This window comes from Rhinoderma darwinii, chromosome 5 (assembly GCF_050947455.1).
Source record: "Rhinoderma darwinii isolate aRhiDar2 chromosome 5, aRhiDar2.hap1, whole genome shotgun sequence".
Lineage (NCBI taxonomy): Eukaryota > Metazoa > Chordata > Amphibia > Anura > Rhinodermatidae > Rhinoderma > Rhinoderma darwinii.
In genome coordinates, this window is record NC_134691.1 from 143,461,707 (window position 1) to 143,488,419 (window position 26,713).

Genomic DNA, 26,713 nt, shown 5'->3' on the forward strand with positions numbered 1-26,713 from the left:
AAAGCAGATGGGGGAATGGCACTGTCTGACTTGCACATTTATTACTTAACAGGCCAGTTGCGAGGCATTAGGGACTGTTTTTTGGATGAACCTCTGTTGGACTCAATTAGGTATTTGGCCTCTAGTGGCGGGTAACACTCTAATCAGTTACTTAGAGTACCATCATTTTACGCAACATGCAGAGTTGCTCCCCTTACATAGAATGGCCTTAATAGTATGGCGCACTGCTAAAAATATATTGCATTATAATGATGTTCTCCCGGAACTGCCTCTATGGAATAATTCTACCTTACCTTCACTACTTAGTATATCAGACTCATGTTTTTGGCAAGACTTAGGTGTGGGGAGGGTTGGATATGTTTTTGCTGAGGGCTCCTTTGTTACAATCCTGCAGTTAAAAGAGGCTTGCGACTTTCCTCACGTACAGTGGTATAGATACTTTCAGCATCGCCATGCTGTCCACTCTTCGTTTCCGCCAAACAAGAGGGTTATATCGGACTATCCCCTTATTGGTATCTTGAAGTCACAGGGACTTAAGGGCCTCATATCAGCACTGTACACCCATCTACTCTCTTCCAAGCTCACTTCGGTGCCGTTGCCTGTGTTTAATAGATGGTTGGGGCAAATTCCAGAACTTGCATTGGATGATAAAGACGCAGTATTTAGCTCTCACATGTCGGTTTCCCCAGCAATAAATAATAAATTGATACAGTTTTATAGTACACCAATCCTATTTGACACCTATTAGACTGCATAAAATGGGTAGAATACACACAACGGAGTGTCACAGGTGCCATTGTTTGGATGCAGATTTCTGGCATCTTATGTGGAACTGTCCATATATTTCTGATTTTTGGGCACAAATATTTAACTTCTTATCCTCCCTTTTACCGTTCCCTGTGCCCATTTCCCCTAAGGTTGCTTTATTTGGTATCTTAGATGAAGAGATTTGGCCACACTACATGCGAATTTTCTTGAAAGAAACCTTGTTTTTGGCTAGGAAGGCTATAGCTATCTGCTGGATGGGTGATGACATGCCCTCGGTTGCTCAATGGGAGGTCTTGTAAATACCGTAGTAACATATGAACGATTGGTGTATCAACATAGAGGATGTCAGGATAAATTATTTAAAATATGAGGTCCCTGTGGTTAGATACTCCTGAGACTTTGGATGTAGAGGAACCTTAACTTTTGGTTCATGATGTATGTCCCTAACCTTATTTGGTTATTGTTTTGCCTATTGCATACACTCCTCATACATTTGTGATACTTAACGGCATAGACAACAGTTTTTATTGTGGTTTAAGAGTTGGTACTTAAAAAAATGATGTTAAAGTTTTGACTGTTGCTGATTACTCCTTCCCTTTTTTTTCCCCTTTCTGTATCCCCTGTGATGTAACCTAATTTATTTTCTTGGTGCACTTGTTTGCCCTTCATCCTGTCTGCAGCATTTGAAATAAAACAAATGTAAAAAAAAAATGCAGTAAAAATAATCTTCTGCTATGTCTTAGATACATGTGAGAAGATCACATTGAGAAGTCTGTGATTTTGGACCACCACTGATTTGCAGAATGAAAGGGCAATATGTGTTTCTTAAACTTCTATGAAGTAGAAGATTATTTTGACTGGATTTTCTCTTTAAAATGTACCATCTACAATTTACGTGTTATTGTGGATGTATACGCCACAATCCTGAGGCTAAACGCACAGAAGAAATAGAGTGTGATTTTTGCTATAGGCTTAGAGCACTATTTCTGACCCTTTATTTTACTTCGCTTGCAGTAGACTTCCTTGTTGTTCTGAAGTTGACCACAAACACCTATCTCCATATGGCTGTTGCTGTTGGTGTTTATCTCAGACACACAGTTGGGCAAAAATCCAGTTAAGTCTAGGTTGACGCTGTGTTTTTGTCCTCCACTTAACATATACACTGGGGAAAAACATATCCGTTTAACGCATCTCTCACCCATAGGCTAAAATGGCATACGTTTAATGGATACTTCATGAAAAGCTCATGACGTATCCATTAAACTGATGCCATATGTTGGCATCCATCACCCATAGGCTCATATGGTATCCGTTTAATAGATACATTATTTTACAGCATAATGTAATCTAGTATGCTATTCCATACTTTATTTGTTGCTGTATACTGACCAGGCTGGGACCTTTTGGAATCTATATGACTAATGGACCCCCATGGAATTATTTAGAGTGCACATCGGGAGCGTACCCGACGTACTCACTAAACGTAGGGAAATAACACAGTTTGAACTTACCTAACCTATCTGCATGTTTTACAGTGTGTGATCAAATCTTTTTGAAACCATTCTTTAAAATACTTTAGAATTTTAGACAAAACAGTAATAACTGTCACATCTAGCAGGATGTAGTACTCAGCACCTTTACACATTATTATTATTATTTTTTTTAATAAAGGACAATTTGGGAGGCAATAGCAAAACTGCCATGATAGCCACAATCAGCCCATCAGGCGACAACTATGAAGAGACACTTTCTACCTTAAGATATGCTGATCGGGCCAAAAGAATAGTCAATCATGCCGTGGTCAACGAGGATCCCAATGCCAGAGTTATCCGAGAGCTGCGGGAAGAGGTGGAGAAACTGAAAGAGCAGCTCTCACAAGCCGAGGTAAGTCGTTTATAAAAAGAAAACTTCACTTGTGCTCCCAGTTTGTCTTTATCTTATGAATTTAAATCTTGGAAACTCCCTGCGATATCTAATGTCTAAGAAACTAGAGTAGAATTTTCCTATATTAAAGCTGTACAAAATTTAATTCACTTTTACAACCAATTGGTTCATTTGAGTCTTTTATTGAACTTTCATAGCTATTCATATTACCACCAATAAGATTTATCATCTATCCACTGAATAAGTGATAAATGTTAGATTGGTGGAGGTCCAATATCTGGGACCACCACTGGTCACTAGAAAGTGGACCTATGGGAGGTACAGAAACAAACAAGTGAGATCGGCTATTTCTGTACCAGTGTGTATGTATCTATGTATATGTGTGTGAGTGAATGCCACTCATAACTTATTTTCTTCTGATTAATATTCCGGTGACATTAAATTAAAACACATGTTATGAGCCACCAATGAGTGTATTGAATTCAAAGTTGCAACCGATCATGGAGGTCTATTATTCCACATACTACAGGAGGTTCATTTGGGAATAATTGAAGTCGATTCTGTAAAGTGACCATAAAATTTACATTTTCTGACTTGTCGTTACTCCATTATGAACCATGTTCAGTCATGAAAACTATGACCATATATTTATTTTAATTAAAAAAATTAAATTCTGCATTTTGTAAAACATGTTTGCAGTCCTTTTTTTGCATCTTCAATATTCAGCAGAGATAAATGTTAGGAAACAGATGGCTCTATTGACTCCTCAGCAGTCTAATTAAATATGTATATGTCTGCTTGATATTTTCCATACATAGTCTATGAAGGCACCTGAATTAAAGGAGAAATTGGAGGAATCGGAAAAATTAATCCGAGAGCTAACAATCACCTGGGAAGAGAAGCTGAGGAAAACAGAAGCCATTGCTCAGGTATGTCTGTTAGCCATGATTTCTTAATGAAGTGGATAGCTACTCTACTTGATTTTCTATATACGTCGCTTGTGTCTGTCAAAGAGAAGCCCTTAAAAGACTAAAGGGGGCCATTAACAAAAACAGCCATCAATTCTCTATAGATCTCTGTGGTAAACTTGTGATTTTTCTCCTCACAGGAGAGGCAGAAGCAGCTGGAGAGCATGGGCATCTCTCTCCAGTCTTCCGGTATTAAAGTTGGTGATGACAAATGTTACCTGGTGAACCTCAATGCTGACCCTGCACTTAATGAACTTTTGGTCTATTATTTAAAGGTGGGATATTTTGGATTTATTAGCACCCGGTGGTGCCAATCCTTCAGCTCCTTCTCACGTGATTTTATCAGGAGTAATCTGATAGCAAGGAACTCCATTGACCTAAACTATGGGAATCTCACATAAATGGAAACACTATCTGATACATGTCACATAAATGGAAACTCTATCTATTCATTCTGTGGTACTTTAAATATGTGGCGTGTCAGAAACAATTGTGATTATTAAAAATACTAATGATTTTATACATATAATGAGGGGGATGAATGGATATTTTATACATTACTATTCATAATTGCAGCTAAATTCGTCATTTGCTTCATCATACTTTCAGGCAGCTTTTTTGTAAGTCAAGGTGGTACCTAAAAACCTGTAGAATTATTAAAATGGTGACTCAAGTAGATCATGATAATAAAAACGTTCGGGAATGAATCATTGTTCAGACATAATTGAATAATGTTTGAGGAGATTGTTTTATGGGCACCTAATATGGGCCAGACTATCCATTAAAGTAAATTACCATAGATTGAAATGAAAACTGTTCAGGATATGCTACTTCGGGTGTACTGTAAAAACTTGCCTTTCTTTTTATATAGTTTTTCCTAAACTGCCTGCTGTATTGATTGAAAGCTAAGTGAAAAGAGACGCTAGATAAGGCCTCATGCACACGACCGTAGCCGTGTGCACGGCCGTAATTTTCGGGTCGGGCGGCTGCGGACTGTCAGCGGACTGTCAGCCGCGGGCCGCCCGCAAATCGTACGACATGCACATGGCCGCTGTCATTGTTTTCAATGAGCCCGGACCGCAAAAGATGTCCGTAACAGGACATGCCCGTTCATTCTGCGGTGCGGGTTCCAGGGCCATGCACGGACCGTAAAAACTACGGTCGTGTGCATGGCCCCATAGAAAAGAATGGGGCCGCAATTCTCCTGTGGATTTTCGGGGGAATTGCGGCCGCAAAAACACGTTCGTGTGCATGGGGCCTTAATGGTAGCATTCTCGTCTTCCGCCAAAAGTTTAAATTTGACGGCGGGAGTAGAAGCTGGCAGATTGAGTTGGTACTATTGCCAAGGTAACTGTAACGGCTGGGGGTAGGGAGACGGACAAGTGAGCCCTAATCTACCCGCCACTCTGTCCCTGCCTACTTGCAACGACCCGCCCTAGGCGACGGGGTACAACTGGGCGGCGGTCCCTGCGCTCAGTAAGTGCACGACAAACACGACAAACATACAAGGAACACAAGCAAGGAAAAGGGGCCGTTGCCCACGGCAACACCGTGAGCAACCAGAGTGGTGAACGAGCCGAGTCAAACCAGGAGTGTGCGAGGTACAAAACGAAAAGCAGAAGAGTAGTCGGTAAGCCAGGGTCGGTATGGAGCAGGATCAAAAATAGCAGGAGCTGTAGCTGGGCCAGGAACCACAAGGAAGGAAACAAAAGCAATAACAAGCACCGAGGGACAGGAAGTGCAGGCTTAAATAGACCGAGGGCGGGAGCTAGCTGAGTCTGGCAAGGTTACGATAGGCTCTCCCACTCCTAAGCCTGCCAGCCTGAATGGTGGAAGCAGGAGTCAGTCTCAGGGATGTATTCTCAGGTGCTGACTGATTAGTTCTGGGAGTTAACCCCGCAGTGCCTGGCAGATCCTTTACAGTACCCCCCCCTTTTATGAGGGGCCACCGGACCCTTTCTAAGTGGACCTGGCTTACTGGGGAAACGCAGGTGGAACCTCCTGACCAATACCCCAGCGTGAACATCCCGGGCGGGTACCCAAGTCCTCTCCTCGGGCCCGTATCCTCTCCAATGGACCAGGTACTGGAGGGAGCCTTGGACCATCTTGCTGTCCACAATCCTGGCCACCTCGAATTCCACCCCCTCCGGGGTGAGGATGGGAACAGGAGGTCTCCTCGAGGGAGCCAAGGACGGGGAGCAGCGTTTGAGGAGGGAGGCATGAAACACGTCGTGTATCCGAAAAGACGGGGGTAACTCCAGCCGGAAGGAGACAGGATTGAGGACCTCAATGACCTTATACGGCCCAATAAACCGGGGAGCAAACTTCTTGGACGGAACCTTGAGACGCAAGTTCCTAGACGACAACCACACCAGATCCCCGACCATAAACCGGGGGTTAGCAGAACGTTTTTTATCAGCCTGAGTTTTTTGTACGCTCTGGGACACCTCTAGGTTTTTCTGAACCTGGGCCCAGACTGTGCACAGTTCCCGATGAACGACCTCTACCTCAGGATTGTTGGAACTACCAGGTGAAACGGAGGAGAACCGTGGATTAAACCCAAAATTACAAAAAAAAAGGAGAGACCCCAGACGAGTTACTGACCCGGTTATTAAGGGAAAATTCGGCGAGGGGAATGAAAGAGACCCAATCAAATTGACAGTCAGAGACAAAACACCTTAAGTATTGTTCTAGAGACTGATTAGTCCTCTCCGTTTGGCCATTGGTTTCAGGATGGAAGGCAGAGGAGAAGGACAGATCAATCCCCAACTTCATACAGAAGGCTCTCCAAAACAATGAAACAAATTGTACCCCTCTGTCCGAAACAATATTGACAGGGACCCCATGGAGACGCAGGATGTGTTTGACAAACAAGGTAGCCAACGTTTTGGCGTTGGGTAGTTTCTTGAGGGGCACAAAGTGGCACATCTTACTGAAGCGGTCCACCACCACCCACACCACCGACTTGCCTTGGGATGGAGGCAAATCGGTGATAAAATCCATGGAGATATGTGTCCAAGGTCTCTGGGGAATGGGCAACGAACGCAGTAAGCCCGCTGGTCGGGACCTGGGAGTCTTGGACCTAGCACAAACCTCACAAGCGGCGACGTAGGCCTTAACGTCTTTAGGCAACCCAGGCCACCAATAATTTCTGGTAATGAGGTGTTTGGTACCCAGGATGCCTGGATGGCCAGATAGTGCGGAGTCATGATTTTCCCTAAGTACCCTTAGCCGGAATTGCAGGGGAACAAACAGCTTGTTCTCAGGAAGGTTCCCGGGAGCTGCACCTTGATCAGCAGCAATTTCAGAGACTAAATCAGAATCGATCGAGGAAATGATTATACCTGGAGGCAAAATACAAGCAGGATCTTCCTCCGAAGGAGGGCTGGCCATGAAGCTACGCGACAGTGCATCAGCCTTAATATTTTTAGACCCAGCCCTATAGGTAACCAAAAAATTGAATCTGGTAAAAAATAACGCCCATCGAGCTTGTCTCGGGTTTAGCCTCCGGGCAGATTCTAGGAACACCAGATTCTTGTGGTCGGTAAGGACCGTTACCTGGTGCCTAGCCCCCTCCAGGAAGTGGCGCCACTCTTCAAATGCCCATTTAATGGCTAAGAGTTCGCGGTTGCCAATATCATAGTTACTTTCAGTTGGCGAAAACTTCCTGGAGAAGTAGGCACAGGGGCGGAGATGGGTGAGGGACCTGGTACCCTGGGACAAGACAGCCCCCACTCCCACCTCAGATGCGTCAACTTCCACGATAAATGGCTCCATTTGGTTGGGCTGAACCAGCACCGGGGCCGAGACAAAGCACTTCTTAAGGACCTCAAAAGCCTGGACAGCCTCAGGAGGCCAGTGGAGGAGATCAGCACCTTTGCGAGTGAGGTCCGTAAGGGGCTTAGCGATGACCGAGAAGTTAGCAATAAATCTCCTGTAATAATTAGCAAACCCCAAAAAGCACTGTAACGCCTTCAGGGAGGCAGGTTGGACCCATTCCGCCACAGCCTGAACCTTGGCGGGGTCCATGCGGAATTCATGAGGAGTGAGGATTTGACCCAAAAATGGAATCTCCTGTACCCCAAACACACATTTTTCGGTTTTGGCAAACAGTTTATTTTCCCGAAGGACCTGGAGCACCTTCCTGACATGCTCCCCGTGGGAGGACCAGTCCTTGGAAAACACCAGTATGTCATCAAGGTACACTACCAGAAAAATCCCCAGGTAATTTCTCAAAATCTCATTTATGAAATTCTGGAAGACCGCAGGGGCATTACACAACCCAAAGGGCATGACGAGGTATTCGAAATGGCCTTCGGGCGTGTTAAACGCAGTCTTCCACTCATCCCCCTCTTTGATGCGAATAAGGTTATACGCCCCCCGTAGATCCAATTTAGAAAACCATTGGGCCCCCTGAACCTGATTAAAGAGATCAGGAATCAAAGGAAGGGGATACTGGTTCCTTACCGTGACCTTATTCAGGCTACGGTAGTCAATGCATGGCCTAAGACCACCATCCTTCTTCCCCACGAAGAAGAAGCCAGCACCTACCGGAGAAGAAGAGGGACGAATGTAACCCTTGGCCAGGGATTCCTGGATATACACTCTCATAGCTTCACGTTCGGGACAAGAAAGATTAAATATCCTACCCTTAGGAAGCTTAGCTCCTGGTACCAATTCGATAGCGCAATCGTATTCTCTATGAGGAGGTAACACTTCGGAGGCCTCCCTAGAGAAAACATCAGCGAAGTCCTGAACAAACTCGGGTAGCGTATTCGCCTCCTTAGGGGGAGAAATAGAATTAACAGAAAAACATGACGTACAACATTCATTACCCCATTTGGTTAGCTCCCCAGTATTCCAGTCAAACGTAGGATTATGCAACTGCAACCAGGGAAGACCTAGCACCAAATCGTACGATAATCCCTGCATCAACAGTACAGAGCATTGCTCCAAATGCATGGAGCCAACAAGGAGTTCAAAAACAGGGGTATGCTGTGTAAAATAACCATTAGCAAGAGGAGTGGCGTCGATACCCACTACCGGGACAGGTTTAGGCAAATCAATAAGAGGCATAGCAAGGGACATAGCAAATTCCACAGACATGATATTAGTAGAGGACCCTGAATCCACGAAAGCACTGCCGGTAGCAGACCTACCACCAAAAGAGACCTGAAAGGGAAGCAAGATCTTAGTACGTTTCATATTTACGGGAAATACCTGTGCGCCCAAGTGACCTCCCCGATGATCACTTAGACGCGGAAGTTCTCTGGCTGCAACCTTACGCTTAGGACAGTTGTTCACTTGATGCTTGTCGTCCCCACAGTAGAAGCAGAGACCATTCTTCCTGCGGAATTCTCTACGTTGTTGGGGGGACACGGAGGCCCCGAGTTGCATAGGTATCTCTGAATCTTTCGGGGAGGAACGAAGCAACGGAGCTTCGGGAGGCATCATGGGGGAGTCGGAGGAGAAAACACATAAACGTTCACGTTGTCGTTCCCTGAGACGTCGGTCAAGTCGTATCGCTAAAGCCATAACCTGGTCTAGGGAGTCAGAAGAGGGATAGCTAACTAGCAGGTCTTTCAGGGCATTCGACAGACCCAACCTAAACTGGCACCTTAAGGCAGGGTCATTCCACCGAGAAGCTACGCACCACTTCCGAAAGTCAGAGCAATACTCCTCAACAGGTCTCTTACCCTGACTTAAGGTCACCAGCTGACTCTCGGCAAAGGCAGTCCTGTCAGTCTCGTCATAAATAAGTCCGAGAGCAGAAAAGAAACAATCAACGGAGGAAAGTTCAGGGGCGTCAGGAGCCAAGGAGAAGGCCCACTCTTGGGGCCCTTCCTGGAGCCGGGACATAATTATACCCACCCGCTGGCTCTCAGAACCTGAGGAATGAGGCTTTAAACGAAAGTAAAGCCTACAACTCTCCCGAAAGGAGAGAAAAGTCCTCCGGTCCCCTGAGAACCGGTCGGGCAACTTGAGGTGGGGTTCAAGAGGTGCGGTACGGGGAACTACCAGGGTAGCATCAGGCTGGTTGACCCTCTGAGCCAGGGCCTGGACCTGTAGGGAGAGACCCTGCATTTGCTGAGCCAGGGTCTCACGGGGATCCATAGTGGTGTCAGGGACCAGGGGTAGACTAGGTATGGGCTTGTTATTATGTAACGGCTGGGGGTAGGGAGACGGACAAGTGAGCCCTAATCTACCCGCCACTCTGTCCCTGCCTACTTGCAACGACCCGCCCTAGGCGACGGGGTACAACTGGGCGGCGGTCCCTGCGCTCAGTAAGTGCACGACAAACACGACAAACATACAAGGAACACAAGCAAGGAAAAGGGGCCGTTGCCCACGGCAACACCGTGAGCAACCAGAGTGGTGAACGAGCCGAGTCAAACCAGGAGTGTGCGAGGTACAAAACGAAAAGCAGAAGAGTAGTCGGTAAGCCAGGGTCGGTATGGAGCAGGATCAAAAATAGCAGGAGCTGTAGCTGGGCCAGGAACCACAAGGAAGGAAACAAAAGCAATAACAAGCACCGAGGGACAGGAAGTGCAGGCTTAAATAGACCGAGGGCGGGAGCTAGCTGAGTCTGGCAAGGTTACGATAGGCTCTCCCACTCCTAAGCCTGCCAGCCTGAATGGTGGAAGCAGGAGTCAGTCTCAGGGATGTATTCTCAGGTGCTGACTGATTAGTTCTGGGAGTTAACCCCGCAGTGCCTGGCAGATCCTTTACAGTAACCGTGCAACATCTGAAGCCCTTCTGCTGCAAAGCTCCTATGCAGGAGAGGCTTTAGGCATTGTCCTGTCGCCTCAGCAATAGATTAATCTCCCGCCATTAGATTAAAATTTCTGGTGGGAAATAGGAATGCTAGCAACATTGGATGTACTCTAGTACTGCATCCAAGTGGATGTCATCATTTCATACTATTCCTTGCTTTTAAATTTTAAAAAAAAAAATCCTTGTAACCGTAAAGGTTGCTCAAACCAACAGAGGTGTACAGGACAGACAGCTAAAGGTCGTACACTGTGATTAGATATATCTACAACAATAGGAAAAATGTATCCTTACTCTACATATACAGTAAAAATTATTGTTTTAATACCATAGACCTAATGATTATTATTAACAAGCGTCAATAATGATTACATGTATGGCCACGTTTAAGTGAGTAATGTGGGTGTAATCTGCTATTGTTTTGCGACTTTTATAAATGTAACTAATAATTTACCAAATTAAGTGTTGGTTTTAGTCTCAGTGCAGCACACATAATAAAAATATAAAATATATATGTTAGAAAAACAGCCCAATCTGTCCTGCAATAATATCTCTCTTAAACGTCATTGAACATGTGTTGTTGCCTTGCTTTGCACTTCATAACAAAAAACAAAACCACATCCTCGGGTAACTACGTTCACTAATTCTCCTAGTGTAGTCGGAACACCCTCCATGTGAAGTGGTCTGTTCCACAACAATGCAGTAAGTTGGGGAGTGATGCCCAGTGTGGAACAGACCACTACACAAAAATAATAAAGGGGTGATGACTACACTATGAAATAGTCAGTGAATGCAGTTACCTGAGGATCTTTATCTCCTGCTATGGATTGCGTAGCAAGGTTTTACCAATAATCTATATCACAAATAAATAGTTTTACACTGCTCAGTATATTTACGTATTGTTGTGTTAGGGCCCGTTCACATACAGTTAGTTCCAGAATTATTTAGACAGTCACACAATCTTCATGATTTGGGCTTTTCATGCCACCACATTGGATTTGAAATGAAACAACTGAGATACTATTGAAGTGCAGACTTTCAGGTTTAATTCAAGGGGTTGGACAAAAATATCCTGTGAAACGTTTAGGAATTGCAACCATTTTTCTACACAGCCGCCTCATTTCAGGGGCTCAAAAGTAATTGAACAAATTAACATTACCATTAATAAAATAGTTTTTTTTAATACTTTGTAGAGAATCCTTTGCAGGCAATGACTGCCTGAAGTCTGGAACCCATGGACATTACCAGACGCTGGGTTTCCTCCTTTGTGATGCTTTGCCAGGCCTTTACTGCAGCTGTCTTCAGTTGTTTCTTGTTTGTGGGTCTTTCTGCCTTAAATTTTGTCTTAAAGAGGCTCTGTCACCAGATTTTCAAACCCCTATCTCGTATTGCAGCAGATTGGCGCTGCAATGTAGATAACAGTAACGTTTTGTTTTTTTCAAAAACGAGCATTTTTGGCCAAGTTATGAGCATTTTTATATTTATGCAAATGAGCCTTTCTTAAGTACAACTGGGCGTGTTTAAAGTTAAGTACAAGTGGGCGTGTATTGTCTATGTACATCTGGGCGTTTTTACTTGTTTTACTAGCTGGGCGTTGTGAATGGAAGTGTATGATGCTGACGAATCAGCATCATCCACTTCTCTTCGTTAACACCCAGCTTCTGGCAGTGCACAGACACACAGCGTGTTCTCGAGAGATCACGCTGTGACGTCACTTCCTGCCCCAGGTCCTGCATCGTGTCGGACGAGCGAGGACACATCGGCACCAGGCGACAGAGGCTACATCGACTTACCTGCAAACGCCGATGCTGCTGCAGAATCAACTGTAGCCTCTGTCGCCTGGTGCCGATGTGTCCTCGCTCGTCCGACACGATGCAGGACCTGGGGCAGGAAGTGACGTCACAGCGTGATCTCTCGAGAACACGCTGTGTGTCTGTGCACTGCCAGAAGCTGGGTGTTAACGAAGAGAAGTGGATGATGCTGATTCGTCAGCATCATACACTTCCATTCACAACGCCCAGCTAGTAAAACAAGTAAAAACGCCCAGATGTACACACACAATACACGCCCACTTGTACTTAACTATAAATACGCCCAGTTGTACTTAATAAAGGCTCATTTGCATAAATATAAAAATGCTCATAACTTGGCCAAAAATGCTCGTTTTTGAAAAAAACAAAAAGTTACTGTTATCTACATTGCAGCGCCGATCTGCTGCAATATGAGATAGGGGTTTGAAAATCTGGTGACAGAGCCTCTTTAAGCAAGTGAAATGCAGCTCAATCAGGTTTAGATCTGATGATTGACTAGGCCATTGCAGAATATTCCACTTCTTTGCCTTAAAAAACTCCTGGGCTGCACAGTATGTTTTGGTTCATTGTCCATCTGTACTGTCAAGCGACGTCCAATCAACCATGCGGCATTTGGTTGAATCTGAGCAGAAAGAGATCCCTGAACACTTCAGAATTCATCCATTCTAAATGCAAATGCCACACCTGGAATCCACTCCAGACCTTTTACCTGCTTAATTGATGATGGGTTAACAGGGGAATAGCCCATGCAGCCCATTAAATAGCTGTTGAGATAATTGTCCAATTACCTTTGGTCCCTTGAAAAAGAGGCAGCTACATATTAAAGAGCTGTAATTCCTAAACCCTTCTTCAAATTAGGATGTGAATACCCTCAAATTAAAGCTGAGAGTCTGCACTTTAAGCCCATATTAATTATATAATTGTATATTTAATATGTTTTGTTAAACAGCTAAAATGACAAAACTTGTCACTGTCCAAATAATTCTGGACCTAAGGCGGAATTCACACGACAGGGTTTCCCGGCCGGTTGACGGCCGTTCATAAATCGGCCGTCACCCGGCTGCATTAGGAACAATAGACCCCTAATGGGGCTATTCACACGACCGATTTTTTGACGGGAAAACCGGCCGTCAAAAAATGGGACATGCCCTATTTTCGGCCGGGTACCCGGCCGCCCGGCTCCCATAGAGGTCTATGGGGCCGGGTAATACAAGGCCATCACCGGAATGTGTCCCGAGTGATGGCCGGGTCTACCGTCGCTCGCGCACTCTCTCCTCCTCCTCACAGCGCAGAGTGCATGTGAGGAGGAGGAGTGTATCCCATTCAGAAGATGCGCTGTATGCTGGAGGTAACACTTTGGGGGTACTGCTGTAGTGAGGTCCCTGCTCTGCTATGTGCAGGGGTACTGTGTGGCAGGGCTGGGGTGTACAGCAGGTGGAAGGGGGCGCTGTGATGGCTCCCTTCCCAAATCTCCCTGGCCCGGCGAATCAGCCTCCTTTCCTCCTTTCAGGCGTCGCTACAGCTATAACAGCCATAGCTACAGCTATAGCAGCCATAGCGGCTGCTAGCGGCGACACCTACCATGGCCGATGGCGCCGCTAGCAGCTGCTGCGGCTGCTACTGCTGTAGCTTCGTCCCTGCTCTATGTGCTAGCCCCACTTTAGCTCCCTGAAGAAGCGGAATCCCCATGTGTTCGGGGATTCCGCTCCTGGACAGAGCGCTTGATGTCTCTGTCCATATATGGACAGTGACATCAGGGGAAACTCCTGAAGTGGATTCACCGGCCACATGGAGATTCCACTTCAGGAGTTGCCCCTGATGTCCCTATCCAGATATGGACAGAGAAATCAAGCGCTCTGTCCAGGGGGACATACAAAAGAATGTTGAAAACTAATGAAGTAAAAGAATGAACATTATTAGTAATGTGAAGATAATATGAAAAAGGGCATAATGATTTTTTTTTATGCTTGGTAGATATGGCATGAACAGATGGAGGTGAGGAGGAAATAAACACAAACTCCATATAAACAGACGTTTTTGGAAATTCCTGTGCTTGATAGACCTGGAATGAACAGTATCTATGTGTAGTTTAATTAGGCATCTGTTGCTATGGAATATGTGTTCATTCCACTATAAACTTCATTTATATCCTATTGAATCCTATCCAATGAAAGGCAGCTGAGGGATCAGACAAAGCTCTCTATACTCTGTAAGCAAGTGAAAAAGGTTGACTGGCAATCATGTGACCTTACTGGGTGTGTTTATAGTTGACTCAAAAAAACAATTGACAAATGAAATTTATCCGATTAAAAAACGGTCAGGGAAAAAAACGGATGCAAATCGGGTCCAAATCGGCCGGTAAAAACGGCAACACGGCCCGGAACGGAATCGTAACGGATGCAAACCGGCCGGGAAAATCGGCCAAAAACGGCCGATTTTCCCGGCTGACACTCAGACCCTGTCGTGTGAATGAGGCCTAACTGTATGTCTAGTCTCTTTTCCCTCCAGCATAGTACAAAACCACTGGGAAACTAATGACAAAACTGATCCTATAGTTTAGGCGGGATTCACACGACCGGGTCGCGCCTGAGCCCGAGTGCCGGCCGGTAAAATCGGCCATTCTGCCCGGCCGGTTTGCATAAAGTTTTGCATCCGTGCCGGGCCGGGCAGATCTGGACAGTGACATCAGCGGCAACTCCTGAAGGGGAATCCCCATGTGTTCGGGGATTCCGCTTCAGGAGTTTCCCCTGATGTCACTGCCCAGATATGGACAGAGACATCAAGCGCTCTGTCCAGGAGCGGAATCCCCGAAAACACGGGGATTCCGCTCCTTCAAGGTGCTAAAGTGCGGCTAGCACATAGCAGAGCGGGGAGATACCTCCCTGCTCTGCTATAGTGGCGTCGCTGCAGTAGTAGCAGCCGCAGCAGCAGCTGCTGCTAGCGGCGCCATCGAAGGTGTCGCCGGGCCAGGGCGCTTTTAAAACAAGCAAGGGAAGGGAGCCAGCGCAGCGCTCACTTCCACCTGCTGTACACCCCGGCCTTGCCACACAGTGTACAGCGCACAGCCATTCGTCAGAATGGCATCAACTCCTCCTCCTCACATGCACTCTGCGCTGTGAGGAGGAGGAGATAGAGCGCAAGCGCCGGAAAACCCGGCCATCACTCGGGACACATTCCGGTGATGGCCGTGTATTACCCGGCCCCATAGACTTCTATGGGAGCCGGGCGGCCGGGTACCCGGCCGCAGATAGAGCATGTCCTATTTTATGACGGCCGGTTTTCCAGGCCGTCAAAAAATCGGTCGTGTGAATAGCCCCATTAGGGGTCTATTATTCCTAATGCAGCCGGGTGCCGGCCGATTTATGAACGGCCGGCACCCGTCTGGGAAACCCTGTCATGGGAATGAGGCCTTAGTGTGGGTCAGTTTTGTATTGGGTGGCATCAGTTGTGATGCCAAATGTCTTCCCCTTGAATGCAATAGCCTTTCTGAGGCTATACACAGACTCTTGTCGACACAACAATTCCAGTTTCAACTGTGGCTCAACATACATGTGATGGCTTCAATAGCAAATCATTGTGAGATTTGCAGGCAACTTTTCTGACCTATTATGTTTTTGAGCTAATATTTGCTGTACATCAGGTGCCTGGAAATCTCATAAAATATAAATGTACAATTGCAACTCAATGTATTCCTATGGACTACAACTGTTGTGTGATTTGTTGAAATTAGAGCTGTGGTGCTACAAAAAGTCTATTGTAGCCCTTGCCTTGCTGTCATTTAACTGTTTGATATAAGAACGCCATACTTGTAGTATGTTAATATTCAAGTTGAGTGTGTGTTTGAATTATACTATCTGTTTCATTCTGATTTTCTACAGGACCACAATAGAGTGGGTGCTGACACATCTCAGGATATACAGCTCTTCGGTATTGGGATTCAAGCTGAACATTCTGTGATAGATACGGCATCCGATGGGGAAATTTCTCTTACACCAAAAGAAAATGCAAGGTAAACTGAAAAAGTGACATCTAGAGCATATAATATTGAATATTGAGCCTCAATCATGGAAACATTGAAACACAATCCCACCTCCTTATTATACTGGTCACACAATTATTATTAGCATAGCCAGCGGGGCATGCTACTTAATTTTTTGTCACATTTGTAGAAAATCCACCAGAATAAATATGTGTATGCCTGTGTGAAATTGAATTCATACAGAGATACAGTAGAGGGCTCATGCGCCTATGGCAGCCCTATTACAGCTCCACACAAAACTGAACCGAAATACTGCAATGAGCATGTGCCCCAACCTGCATTTGGTGGATCTTTTTTCTCCTTTCTGCTGGTTTCTCTACATGGAGGAATGCAATCTGGGCAGCCACTTCCTGCTGTAGAAATAAATCTTCCCATGCTGCCCCCTTCCCTCTTGTTCTAATGCTATTTCACTGAAACACTGAGAGAAAATTGCAGCTGCATCCCCTTCCCTCCACCTTGTCTTCTATTTACTTGACAGATTCTATGGTGACTCTAAACATTTACAGGAATGGGGGACTACAGACTACAAAGTTTCATATATTCACATGTACTACTCATTTATGTAAACACAATGATAACTATAGGTACACTTCAGATGTTATATCTTCATGTTCCATTCTCTGTAGTAAGAGTTCAGCACTAGAGCCGACAATTCAGGCAGAAAGGATCACAAATGAGCTGTGTCATATAGTGCCAGGAATCCAGGACTTTCCCTCTGAGTCCTGAATACTTGTTTAGTATGAGAACGGGCAGCCAGGAACCGCATGAAAGAAACGCACAATCTTCCAAACCACAATGTGGCTATATGTTTTCCATTAAAGATGGATAAATGTTTTTATTTTGTTTTTCTTTTTGTTTGTTCTTATTTAATTTAAAGGCTATGTACATCTTTTGAAATAGTTTTTGTTTTTTTGTGTTTTTTTTTTAAATAAAATTGTCCATCAGTGTGATTGGTGCAACTTCCTTTTATTATTATTACTTTTTGAGATACATCTTTTTATACTGTATACAGAGCAGCTGTTTCTTGCGCTGAATCCTGTATCTGTCCTGTATCGGTCAGCGGCACTGACAGGTTCAGTGTCAGCTAGTCCTGCCTGTCTGTGACGCAGGGTGGAGCTGCTATCGATCACATCCAAGTTATGAACTTAGATGTGATTGACAACAGGTGGATCCTGCGTGTCAGAGATACGCAGCACCCGCTTTCACTGAGCCCCTCAGTCCCGCGGACTTGACAGATTCTGGTCTTCGCGAACGATACAGATGCTATGTATACAGAATACAAAGCAGCTGTATCTCAAAAAGTAATAATAGTTTTTAATAAAAAAATATTTAGGAACTTACACCAATTGCACTGATGGACAATTTTATTTAAAACAAAAAAAAACATTTCAAAGGTGTACATAGCCTGTAAATTAAACGAGTACAAACAAAAGGAAATCAAACAAAAGAAAAACATTTATGCATCTCATTCAATTCTATTAGATTTTTACCTGACTACAAAAATACCACATTGATTAGAACGTTTTCTATCAGAAAACATTTCCTTTAACTGGTTGCCGACACAGAATACTCGTCCTGAGCGGCGGGTGCTTCGCGCATTAGGACAAGCATTCTCGTACTGTGTGACAGCCGTCTCTGCGCGTGATCGGTAGCGGGGCAACGGCTGTAATACACAGCCATGGCCCCCTCCAAAGGCGAAGAGAAGACAAGCATCTTCTCTCCGCCATTAACCCCTTGAATGCCATGATAAAAGCTGATTGCGGCGTTTAGGGAGGGGGTACTGCCCTTTGATTGCGTCACAGAAACTTATATGCCCATAACTTATATGGCGAGACAGCCCAGGGTCCATTGAAGGACCCCAGGGCTGTCTGAACATATTTCCTGTTGTTAGGGCATACTGAGGTATGCCCTAACAACTGCCTGTCTACAATCAGTACACAGGCTAATGTACTGGCATATAGAAATATGCCAGTACATTACAGTTGAAAAATCAAAATGAAAAATCCCTTTATGGGATTAAAAAAAAAAAAGATAATTAATGTAAAAAAAAAAAAATGATGTTAAAGAGGCTCTGTCACCAGATTTTGCAACCCCTATCTGCTATTGCAGCAGATAGGCGCTGCAATGTAGATTACAGTAACGTTTTTATTTTTAAAAAACGAGCCTTTTTGGCCAAGTTATGACCATTTTTGTATTTATGCAAATGAGGCTTGCAAAAGTCCAAGTGGGCGTGTTTAAAGTAAAAGTCCAACTGGGCGTGTATTATGTGCGTACATCGGGGAGTTTTTACTACTTTTACTAGCTGGGCGTTCTGACGAGAAGTATCATCCACTTCTCTTCAGAACGCCCAGCTTCTGGCAGTGCAGACACACAGCGTGTTCTCGAGAGATCACGCTGTGCCAAAAATGCTCGTTTTTTAAAAATAAAAACGTTACTGTAATCTACATTGCAGCGCCGATCTGCTGCAATAGCAGATAGGGGTTGCAAAATCTGGTGACAGAGCCTCTTTAAATAAAACTAAAGTAAAAAAAAATACACAGAAATACAAATTTTTTACAATAAATAAACTTTTTCAAATATAAGTTTCAAAACATGAAATAATATAGACATAATTGGTATCGCCACGACCGTAACAACCATAACATTATTTATGATGATCGGTGTATGGTGTGAAAAAATAAATATTGAAACTACAGCGGAACTGCTTTTTTCTGCATTTTCGCCAAAATAAAAATATATATAAATTAAACTAAAATGTATTTGTACCAAAAAATAGTACCTACATAAAGTACAACTTGTCCCGCAAAAAACAAAGTCTCATACAACTGCGTCGTACAAAAGATAAAAAAGTTATGAGCGTCGGGAAATATAAAAAAAATTGTTCTGTCCTCAAAGCCAAAATTGGCTGTGTCCTTAAAGGGTTAATTCACCAAATAGAGCAGCTTCTTGTGTTTTGTTTTATTCTAGTCAGTATATTAGGAAATGACAACCAGTTGATTAGTCTGTATTGAATCCTATGCTCCAGAACTATATCGCTTGCTGGTGCAAACTATACAAGGCTGCATGTTCAGGTTATGGCCACCACTGAGATATTCTGCTAAGAATTGACACTATGTATACATAATACCCCAGCACATTTTAGTTGTTCCATTCTCAGGTAGTGCTAGCATGTACTGAAGGTAGTGAATGTCCTCTTATAAATCCAAACCCTTTGATGTTTTAACCATTTGATGTTGTGTTAATTCCCCAAACATCTCCATTAATAAGAGGCGTCAGCTGCCTATTGGATCCTCCAGTGCTCCAGGCATTAGTCAGCTGGGGTTCTTATACTGTGATTATTAAAAAAAACTGCAGTGTAAGATCATTAACTTGACATGCTTTGTGTAAAGCCGCTGCTTAAGATGACAGTGTAATTGTTAATGTGGATAATTGAGTGGCCAAGTGTCCTTTGGGAGTTGGTTAATGCAACCCTACTGGCCAGATGAGTGATTGTACTGTACACCTCTATTCTTTACTAGGCGCCAGGCAGCTTGATTTATCTGTGTGATAATGGATACTCAGAGCTCACTGAGCCTACCATCAATTCTAATGTAAATGAGGAATACTGGTAAATAGCTGTTTAAGCGTAAATCGTTTGGAAGACACATGCATTTATATCCTGTATGATATTATAGCACATCTTACATCACAACATGATTCAGTAAGAAGAGTTCTTAATTCATATTTTGAGCTATGTCAACCGTGCTCCTGACATCTGTTTGACTTTTGGGCTCATTCACACGAACGTGAATCTCGTCCGTGTGACGGCCGTTAAAACAACGGCCGTCACACGGACCCATGCATTTCAATGGGGCCGTTCACACGACTGTCGTTTCAACGGAGCTTGTGAACGCTCCGTTGAAAAATAGGACATGTCCTATATTATTGCGTGTCACGCATCCCCCCATAGACTGTAGTCTGTAGGGTATCCGTGATATCGCAACCCGCACGGGTCCATTTAGAAAACGGCAGTTTTTCACGTCCGAGGTGAGCTACGTTTGTGTGAATGTAGCCTTATGCTAAGGATGAAACATTTACTTACAGTTCACATGTTTTTAGGCTTCACTTAGGCTTCATAGAAATGCATAGTTTCTGTTCTTTCTCCATTTCTCTTGGACTTCTGCTGTTAGCTAATGCAATGCCAGGATCTATGACAGTCGGAGACGGAAAAGCTAGAAAAATCATACTAGAAATGTGTGGTTTTTTTTGCCACAAAAACATAGTGTTAGTGTCCTGAGCAATATATACATATGTTTTATAGCTATAAGTGGAGTTCTGCTTTTAAGGAACCCATTTTTTCTAATCTGCTTCAAAAACCTATACTTGTCTACTCTCCTGAAATAGTGGAGATCTCCTGGCAGTACAGGCAAATCTGTCACAAATTGCTTCTGGCAGCCACCACTAGGAGGAGCTTACTGTATATGTGTTTATATTGACAATGGAATCTGTATGCAGTGAGCTCCCCCTAGTGGTGACTGGGGGCAGAGAGAATTGTATTCAATTCTATGACATTGCTTACAGTATTGTTTATGGGAGGGGGGACTCTGCTGACTAAGGGGTGGTTACTTTGCTGACACTGTTTATGTAGTCAACCTGAGGGCACAGTTAAAGGGAGAACTTTAGCTATCTTTATGTGGGAGGGAACAGTACTTATTAGTAGGGTTTATGTATGAAGAGGTAGGCAGTCAGAATTCACTTACTTTCTCTAGCAGTCATGACAAACCACCATTTTTTTCTACTAAATTTAAATGATAGTTTTATTACCGTAAATAGTTACATTTGGAACACAATTTTTTACCAGAATTTCCCTTTAAACATGCCTGGTGTGTGTGTATCCATCTGAAATTAAAAGTTGTACTGTGGGATCTATACCATGAATAGGTGCAGGTCATGCTAGTGTAGTTACTTGACACAAATCCCACAAGGTGATGACCCCAGGGGGGGCACTTTATGATATCCTGATAAGGTTATAATTTGCTTTTCTTAACCTAGAAGTGAAGGGGGAAGGAGATGTTTGAAGTTCTCTTCATCTAGTTGCTCCATGTACAAAAAAAAGATTTCTGTATGTAAATCAATTATATATATATATATATATATATATATATATATATATATATATATTATAATTACGAAACTTTACAGACAAAGAAAAAAGTTAATATATAATAATAACATGAATGAGTGAAAAGTTGTTTTTGTTTTGCTTTTTAGGCTTTTATGTTTTTCGTTTTTTTATTCCAGACATTATGCCTTAATATTCTAAACACCTTTTATGAGAATTTCGTGTCAAAACCTGTCTCACATTTTTGTGCCAACCTGTTCTACCTATATCTCATTTCCATTGTTCCCTTGCATGTGGATTTTTATGCATTGTAAAACTTAAATAAATGGCTAAGAGTTTCCCTTGAACAAAAGGGCACCGGACTGTCATTCCCATGTTTTGTAATAGCATGTCTGACATGTGAACCAGCACAATAGCCTAGGGCTGGGAGCTGAACTGTGCCAGCCAGGGTGTGAGGCAGACAGCAGGGTTATGGACTGGAAGAAAAGCCTAGAGGAGGAGTTGGGCGGCAGATGGAAGAAGTGACACACATGACAGGAATGAATGGGAAACAGGAGAGGAGGAGGATGTCTCCAACATTTCTTTTGGCGGATTATAACACCAAACCCATTTTTCTTCATGTCACTGATGTCACTGTTACCTTTCAAAACTTCCTCTGACTGCTCAGTTATTACATAATTTGATACCTAATATCGGACAGTTACGTAATGCATAAAAGAGGAAGGGGTCATTGTCATCTAAGATTAGGGAACCATGGAATTTCGGAGAGCACCCTGAAATAGATTTATTAACAGACAGCATATAATGAGCAGAAAAAAAAGAAAGAAGTAGCAGTACAACTTTCACTTCACAAATGCATCAGCCCATCCAAACGGGTTAGACCTGTCTCACCCATCCAATGAATGTATCAAAAAGTAATGCGTGGACGTCAGCATAAATGTAAACTTTTGTTCTTTTATTGATCCATATTTCTAGTGCCCAGCAACTATTCGGCTTCTAAGAAGCCTTACTCAAGTGGCATATACCATGATTATAAATAGCCAACATGAGCGTATACAACGTGACATCATAATACATAACCTCTTTAGAAGACAAGAGATGACGTCCACGCATAGCATATACTGAGCAATCACTAATATAGGAAGAGTCTATCTCATTTCCATTTATCTCATTATCTATCTATCTATCTACCTATCTATCTATCTATCTATCTACCTATCTATCTATCTACCTATCTATCTATCTATCTATCTATCTATCTATCTATCTATCTATCTATCTATCTATCTATCTATCTATCTATCTATCTATCTATCTATCTATCTATCTATCTATCTATCTAAAAAGTCCACAGTCCAGCGGCGTCAGTATTTAAGGAAAAGCGAGTGCACGCACCAGGGATCCGACCTTGGTTCCTATCGGATTCAAAGTAATCAAAAATAGGCAGCACTCCAATGGTGGATGAAAAAAAGAGCTGCTTTATTAGCTCTGGTGCGACATTTCGGCTCCGAACACTAGAGTCTTTCTCAAGGCTTGAGAAAGGCCCTGAAAGGTTCTAGAGTGTGGAGCCGAAACTTCGCACCAGGGCTAATGAAGTAGCTCTTTTTTTCATCAACAATTGGAGTGCTGCCTATTTTTGATTATCTATCTATCTATCTATCTATCTATCTATCTATCTATCTATCTATCTATCTATCTATCTATCTATCTATCTATCTATCTATCTATCTATCTATCTATCCACCTACCTACCTATCCATCCATCCATCCATCTATCTATCTATCTATCTATCTATCTATCTATCTATCTATCTATCTATCTATCTATCTATCTATCTATCTATCTATCTATCTATCTATCTATCTATCTATCTATCTATCTATCTATTCTATCAAGAAATCCAGGAAGCTGAGATAAGGGGAGTTGTTTGCAGGATTGTCACATTCTGGAGCTGACTTAGCTGTTCCTGCTTGTGATGTGAATAGGACACTGTTAGGACTCATGCACATGGCATGGCATGTCGGTATGTAACTCCATGTGTCGATGTACGATACCCTGTCGGGCGCTCCTAAAGAAAATGTCCGTACATACCGCATCTAGTGAAGCGTAACAATTACAGTAAAAGCCCCATGCACTGTTATGGGTGGCCTGTTACGGATCTGTACAAAACTGAAAGGTTATACTGCTGTGTTCATGAGGCATACATGGTACATAGGATATTGAGGTTAACTGAAGTCATAAATTCATTATTAGCTTTTTGAATATAGTTTGGCTTTAGGATATTGCAAGACTTATTCTGGCACATTTTTGGGATCGTAGGCACAGCCATAACCGAAAGAAAACGCTATAATATTTTGTTCTTGCTCTTTCAAAAGTTGATTTTCATCTTTTGTGTTTCAGTCCAAGTTTGTGTATTGTAGTGAGAATTCCTCGTCCAGACATGCAGATAAAGAGTTATTTCTCTTCGTCTGGAGAGCGCAGCTATAGATTTTTATTGTCTCTGACTAGCACAAAGGGAAAAATAGAAATTATAGTTGCTATGTGGGCGTTTATGGACTTCTTCTTTATGTATTTTTCATTTTTATTTTTTACAATTTTGAACACTTGTTTTATGGCATTGCAGATTTCCTCTGAACAGTTTAAAGTGAATTCTTAACACAAGAGAAGGCCTAGTGTAAGCATATGAAGAATGCTAATGTGGCCAGGCTCCCTAACTCCTGCTAGTCTCCAACCTGCTGTCAAACCTTTCCATACGTTTCCTGCAATATGATTGACGTTTTGCTTTTTTGTTTCTAGGACGTGTGTAAATGGGGTTCAGGTCTGCTCTAAAACCCTCTTGTGGCATGGAGACAGAATCCTCTGGGGAAACAACCACTTCTTCAGGTATTTCTTTACACCCCCGCCCCCCAAGTGCAGTTTAGAGTATTTTTAACTCCCAACTAAATCTAGTAATGTTTGACTAGGCTCAACTTGCCAAAGAGAAAAAGAAAAGATTGGCTGAAAGAGTTTGAGAAAGAGACTTGCTGCACTGAAATTGATCTTGATGCTGCAAGCGAAGCGTCCTCTGAACCGGACTATAACTATGAATTTGCACAGATGGAAGTTATAATGAAGGCTTTAAACAGCAATGGTAAGTAAATGCATGTGTGCCAGAAAACACCACAGGGTGAGGGTCCCAATGACAAAGCCACAACTGCAGGGAAAGGACCGCGTAGTAAAACCACATATTAATACACACAATCTTGCCCGGTAATTGCGGTTTTTGGTAAATACCACTACTGCGGTTCAGTATAGGCTTAGAGTCCAGGACAGGAGAGATGTGTTCTGTTGCTGCTGTGTTTAGCTGACAGAGGATTACATAGACAAGTGCTATAGGACTGGCTCAGGACTGGTTTCAGCCTCTGAATGTAAAGAAGAATGTTTTCATTAACTGAAATTGTGAGGAATGGAAGCCCAAATTATATTAGATGGTTGTATTACTTTCAATTATCCAAGGATTCATAGGTACAAAGATTTAAGTGTAGTTATTGATGATGTTCAGCACCTTTCATTTATTAAAGGGGCTTTCCAGGGTTTTATTTTGTTTAGCCCCCTTATTAATGAAGGACAAAAAAAACTTTTCAGATACTTGTTAAAAAAAAAAAAAAATATCACGTCCACGGTGCTCAGGTTTAATGCACCCGTCCTTCTCCAACTCTCAGTGCAATGTACGGAACACAGAGAGAGTGATGGGAGGGGGGTCACGTACAGACTTGGGCGCTGCTGCAATATTTATATGCAGCGGCACTCAAGTTAGTGGGCACTGTAGGTAGGAAGGGATATATTTTTAAAACCAGTAATTGAAAAGTCCTTTTATTCTTCATGAGGAGGGCTTAATAAAATAAAAAATACCAGAGAACCCCTTTAACAATCTGAAAATTTTAGGAAAAAGAAATACCACATACTACGTTCTTTTACTTATACACTACAACCTCAAATATATATGCAGTTTCAGCATATTGGTAGTAAAAAATGTGTACAATGTTTATAAAAAGAAAATTGTAAAAAAAATTGTCTGCATCGGCACCTTAAATTTTGAAATTCATGTCATTGGTGTAATATTATGGTGAGGAAGAAGTCAAAGAAGAGCAACTTACATGGGAGTATTCCTGGACATCTACCATGTGGGTATCATTCTTCGGGATCTTTCCTCTTGTCCGGTGGGGCGAAGTTATCCAGTATTTACACTATGGCTGGAACAAAGGTCCCGTACTAAGTTGCTCTTGCATGGGGCTGCCTTCTCTGCTTGGCTTAAATACCCAGTGGTCTAACAGAATTTCGTTTTAGAAGAGTTGTCCCAACTTAACAACCCCTGTCCATATGTCCTATTAGAGCATATAGATGTCATATTGTGGTGTGGGTTTCCCCCACTCAGAACCAACCCCTATTAGCCAGCACAGAGAGCCGCTGCAAAGAGTGTCTCCCGCTCTGGAGGAAGTCGCACAACCATGTATACGTGGTCACCTATTCATTTGAATGGGCATTGTGTAATACTACACGTATGCAGCTGCAGCTTCTTCCGGGAATATAACAAATGATCGTTTACAATAAAATAATTTTGTGTTCTTTATAAATTGCTGTGAAGTTTGCATGATCCCTGAGCTTGTGGTTCTCTTGTTTTGTTTCATTTTAAAGTACACGCTTGTTTTCGCTTTTCAGGTAAGAGGGGAAGTGTGTTCATCTGAGTTGCATTTTGACAAATTTATTACTGTTACTTTCAGTCACCTTTGCCCTAAGGGGGAACTTTTACAGTTCATGAAAGATGTTTATAGTTGCAGGTGGAGACAATTTTGGTCCGAAAAGGGGGACAACTTAAAGAGGACCTTTCACCTCTCCTGACATGTCTATTTTAGTAAATACTTGTATTCCCCAGGAAATAACAATTGTGGAACATATTTGCTTAGAACTCTGCGCTTTGCCATTCCTCTGTTATACCTCCTAGTAATTTATGAATAAATTGACCTCTGGGTGTTGCCATTCCCCCTTGTCAAAGGGTCGTGTCCCTACAGAGCCTCACTCTCTCAGCACTGATTGGACATTGTCAGTCTGTGTAGGGACACACCCCCAATAGGAAACACCCAGTTGTCAATGAATGAATAAATTTCTAGGAAAAATAACAGAGGAACGGCACAACGTAGAGTTCTTAGAAAATATGCTCCTGAATTGTCATTTCATGGAGAATATAATTATTTACTAAACTAAAGAGGACCTAACACTTCTCCTGACATGTTTAAAGCAGGAGTGGAGGAAGGCATCTTGCCTATGTGCATTTTATGTATCTGACAAATGTTGTTATTAATATAACATCTTTGTTGTTACTGTTATATAATC

General features: G+C 42.9%; 1 protein-coding gene across 6 annotated transcripts in view; it reads left to right on the top strand.

The window, feature by feature from the left end:
* Positions 1–26,713, top strand: part of KIF13A (kinesin family member 13A) — a 223,616-nt gene that overhangs the window by 102,087 nt on the left and 94,816 nt on the right. For all 6 annotated transcript variants that reach the window (XM_075826597.1, XM_075826595.1, XM_075826598.1 and 3 more), the window contains exons 11-16: positions 2,440–2,652; positions 3,471–3,581; positions 3,761–3,895; positions 16,081–16,211; positions 24,140–24,226; positions 24,307–24,473. In XM_075826597.1, coding sequence (XP_075682712.1) covers positions 2,440–2,652; positions 3,471–3,581; positions 3,761–3,895; positions 16,081–16,211; positions 24,140–24,226; positions 24,307–24,473 — 844 coding nt within the window. The remainder of the gene's footprint in view (positions 1–2,439; positions 2,653–3,470; positions 3,582–3,760; positions 3,896–16,080; positions 16,212–24,139; positions 24,227–24,306; positions 24,474–26,713) is intronic.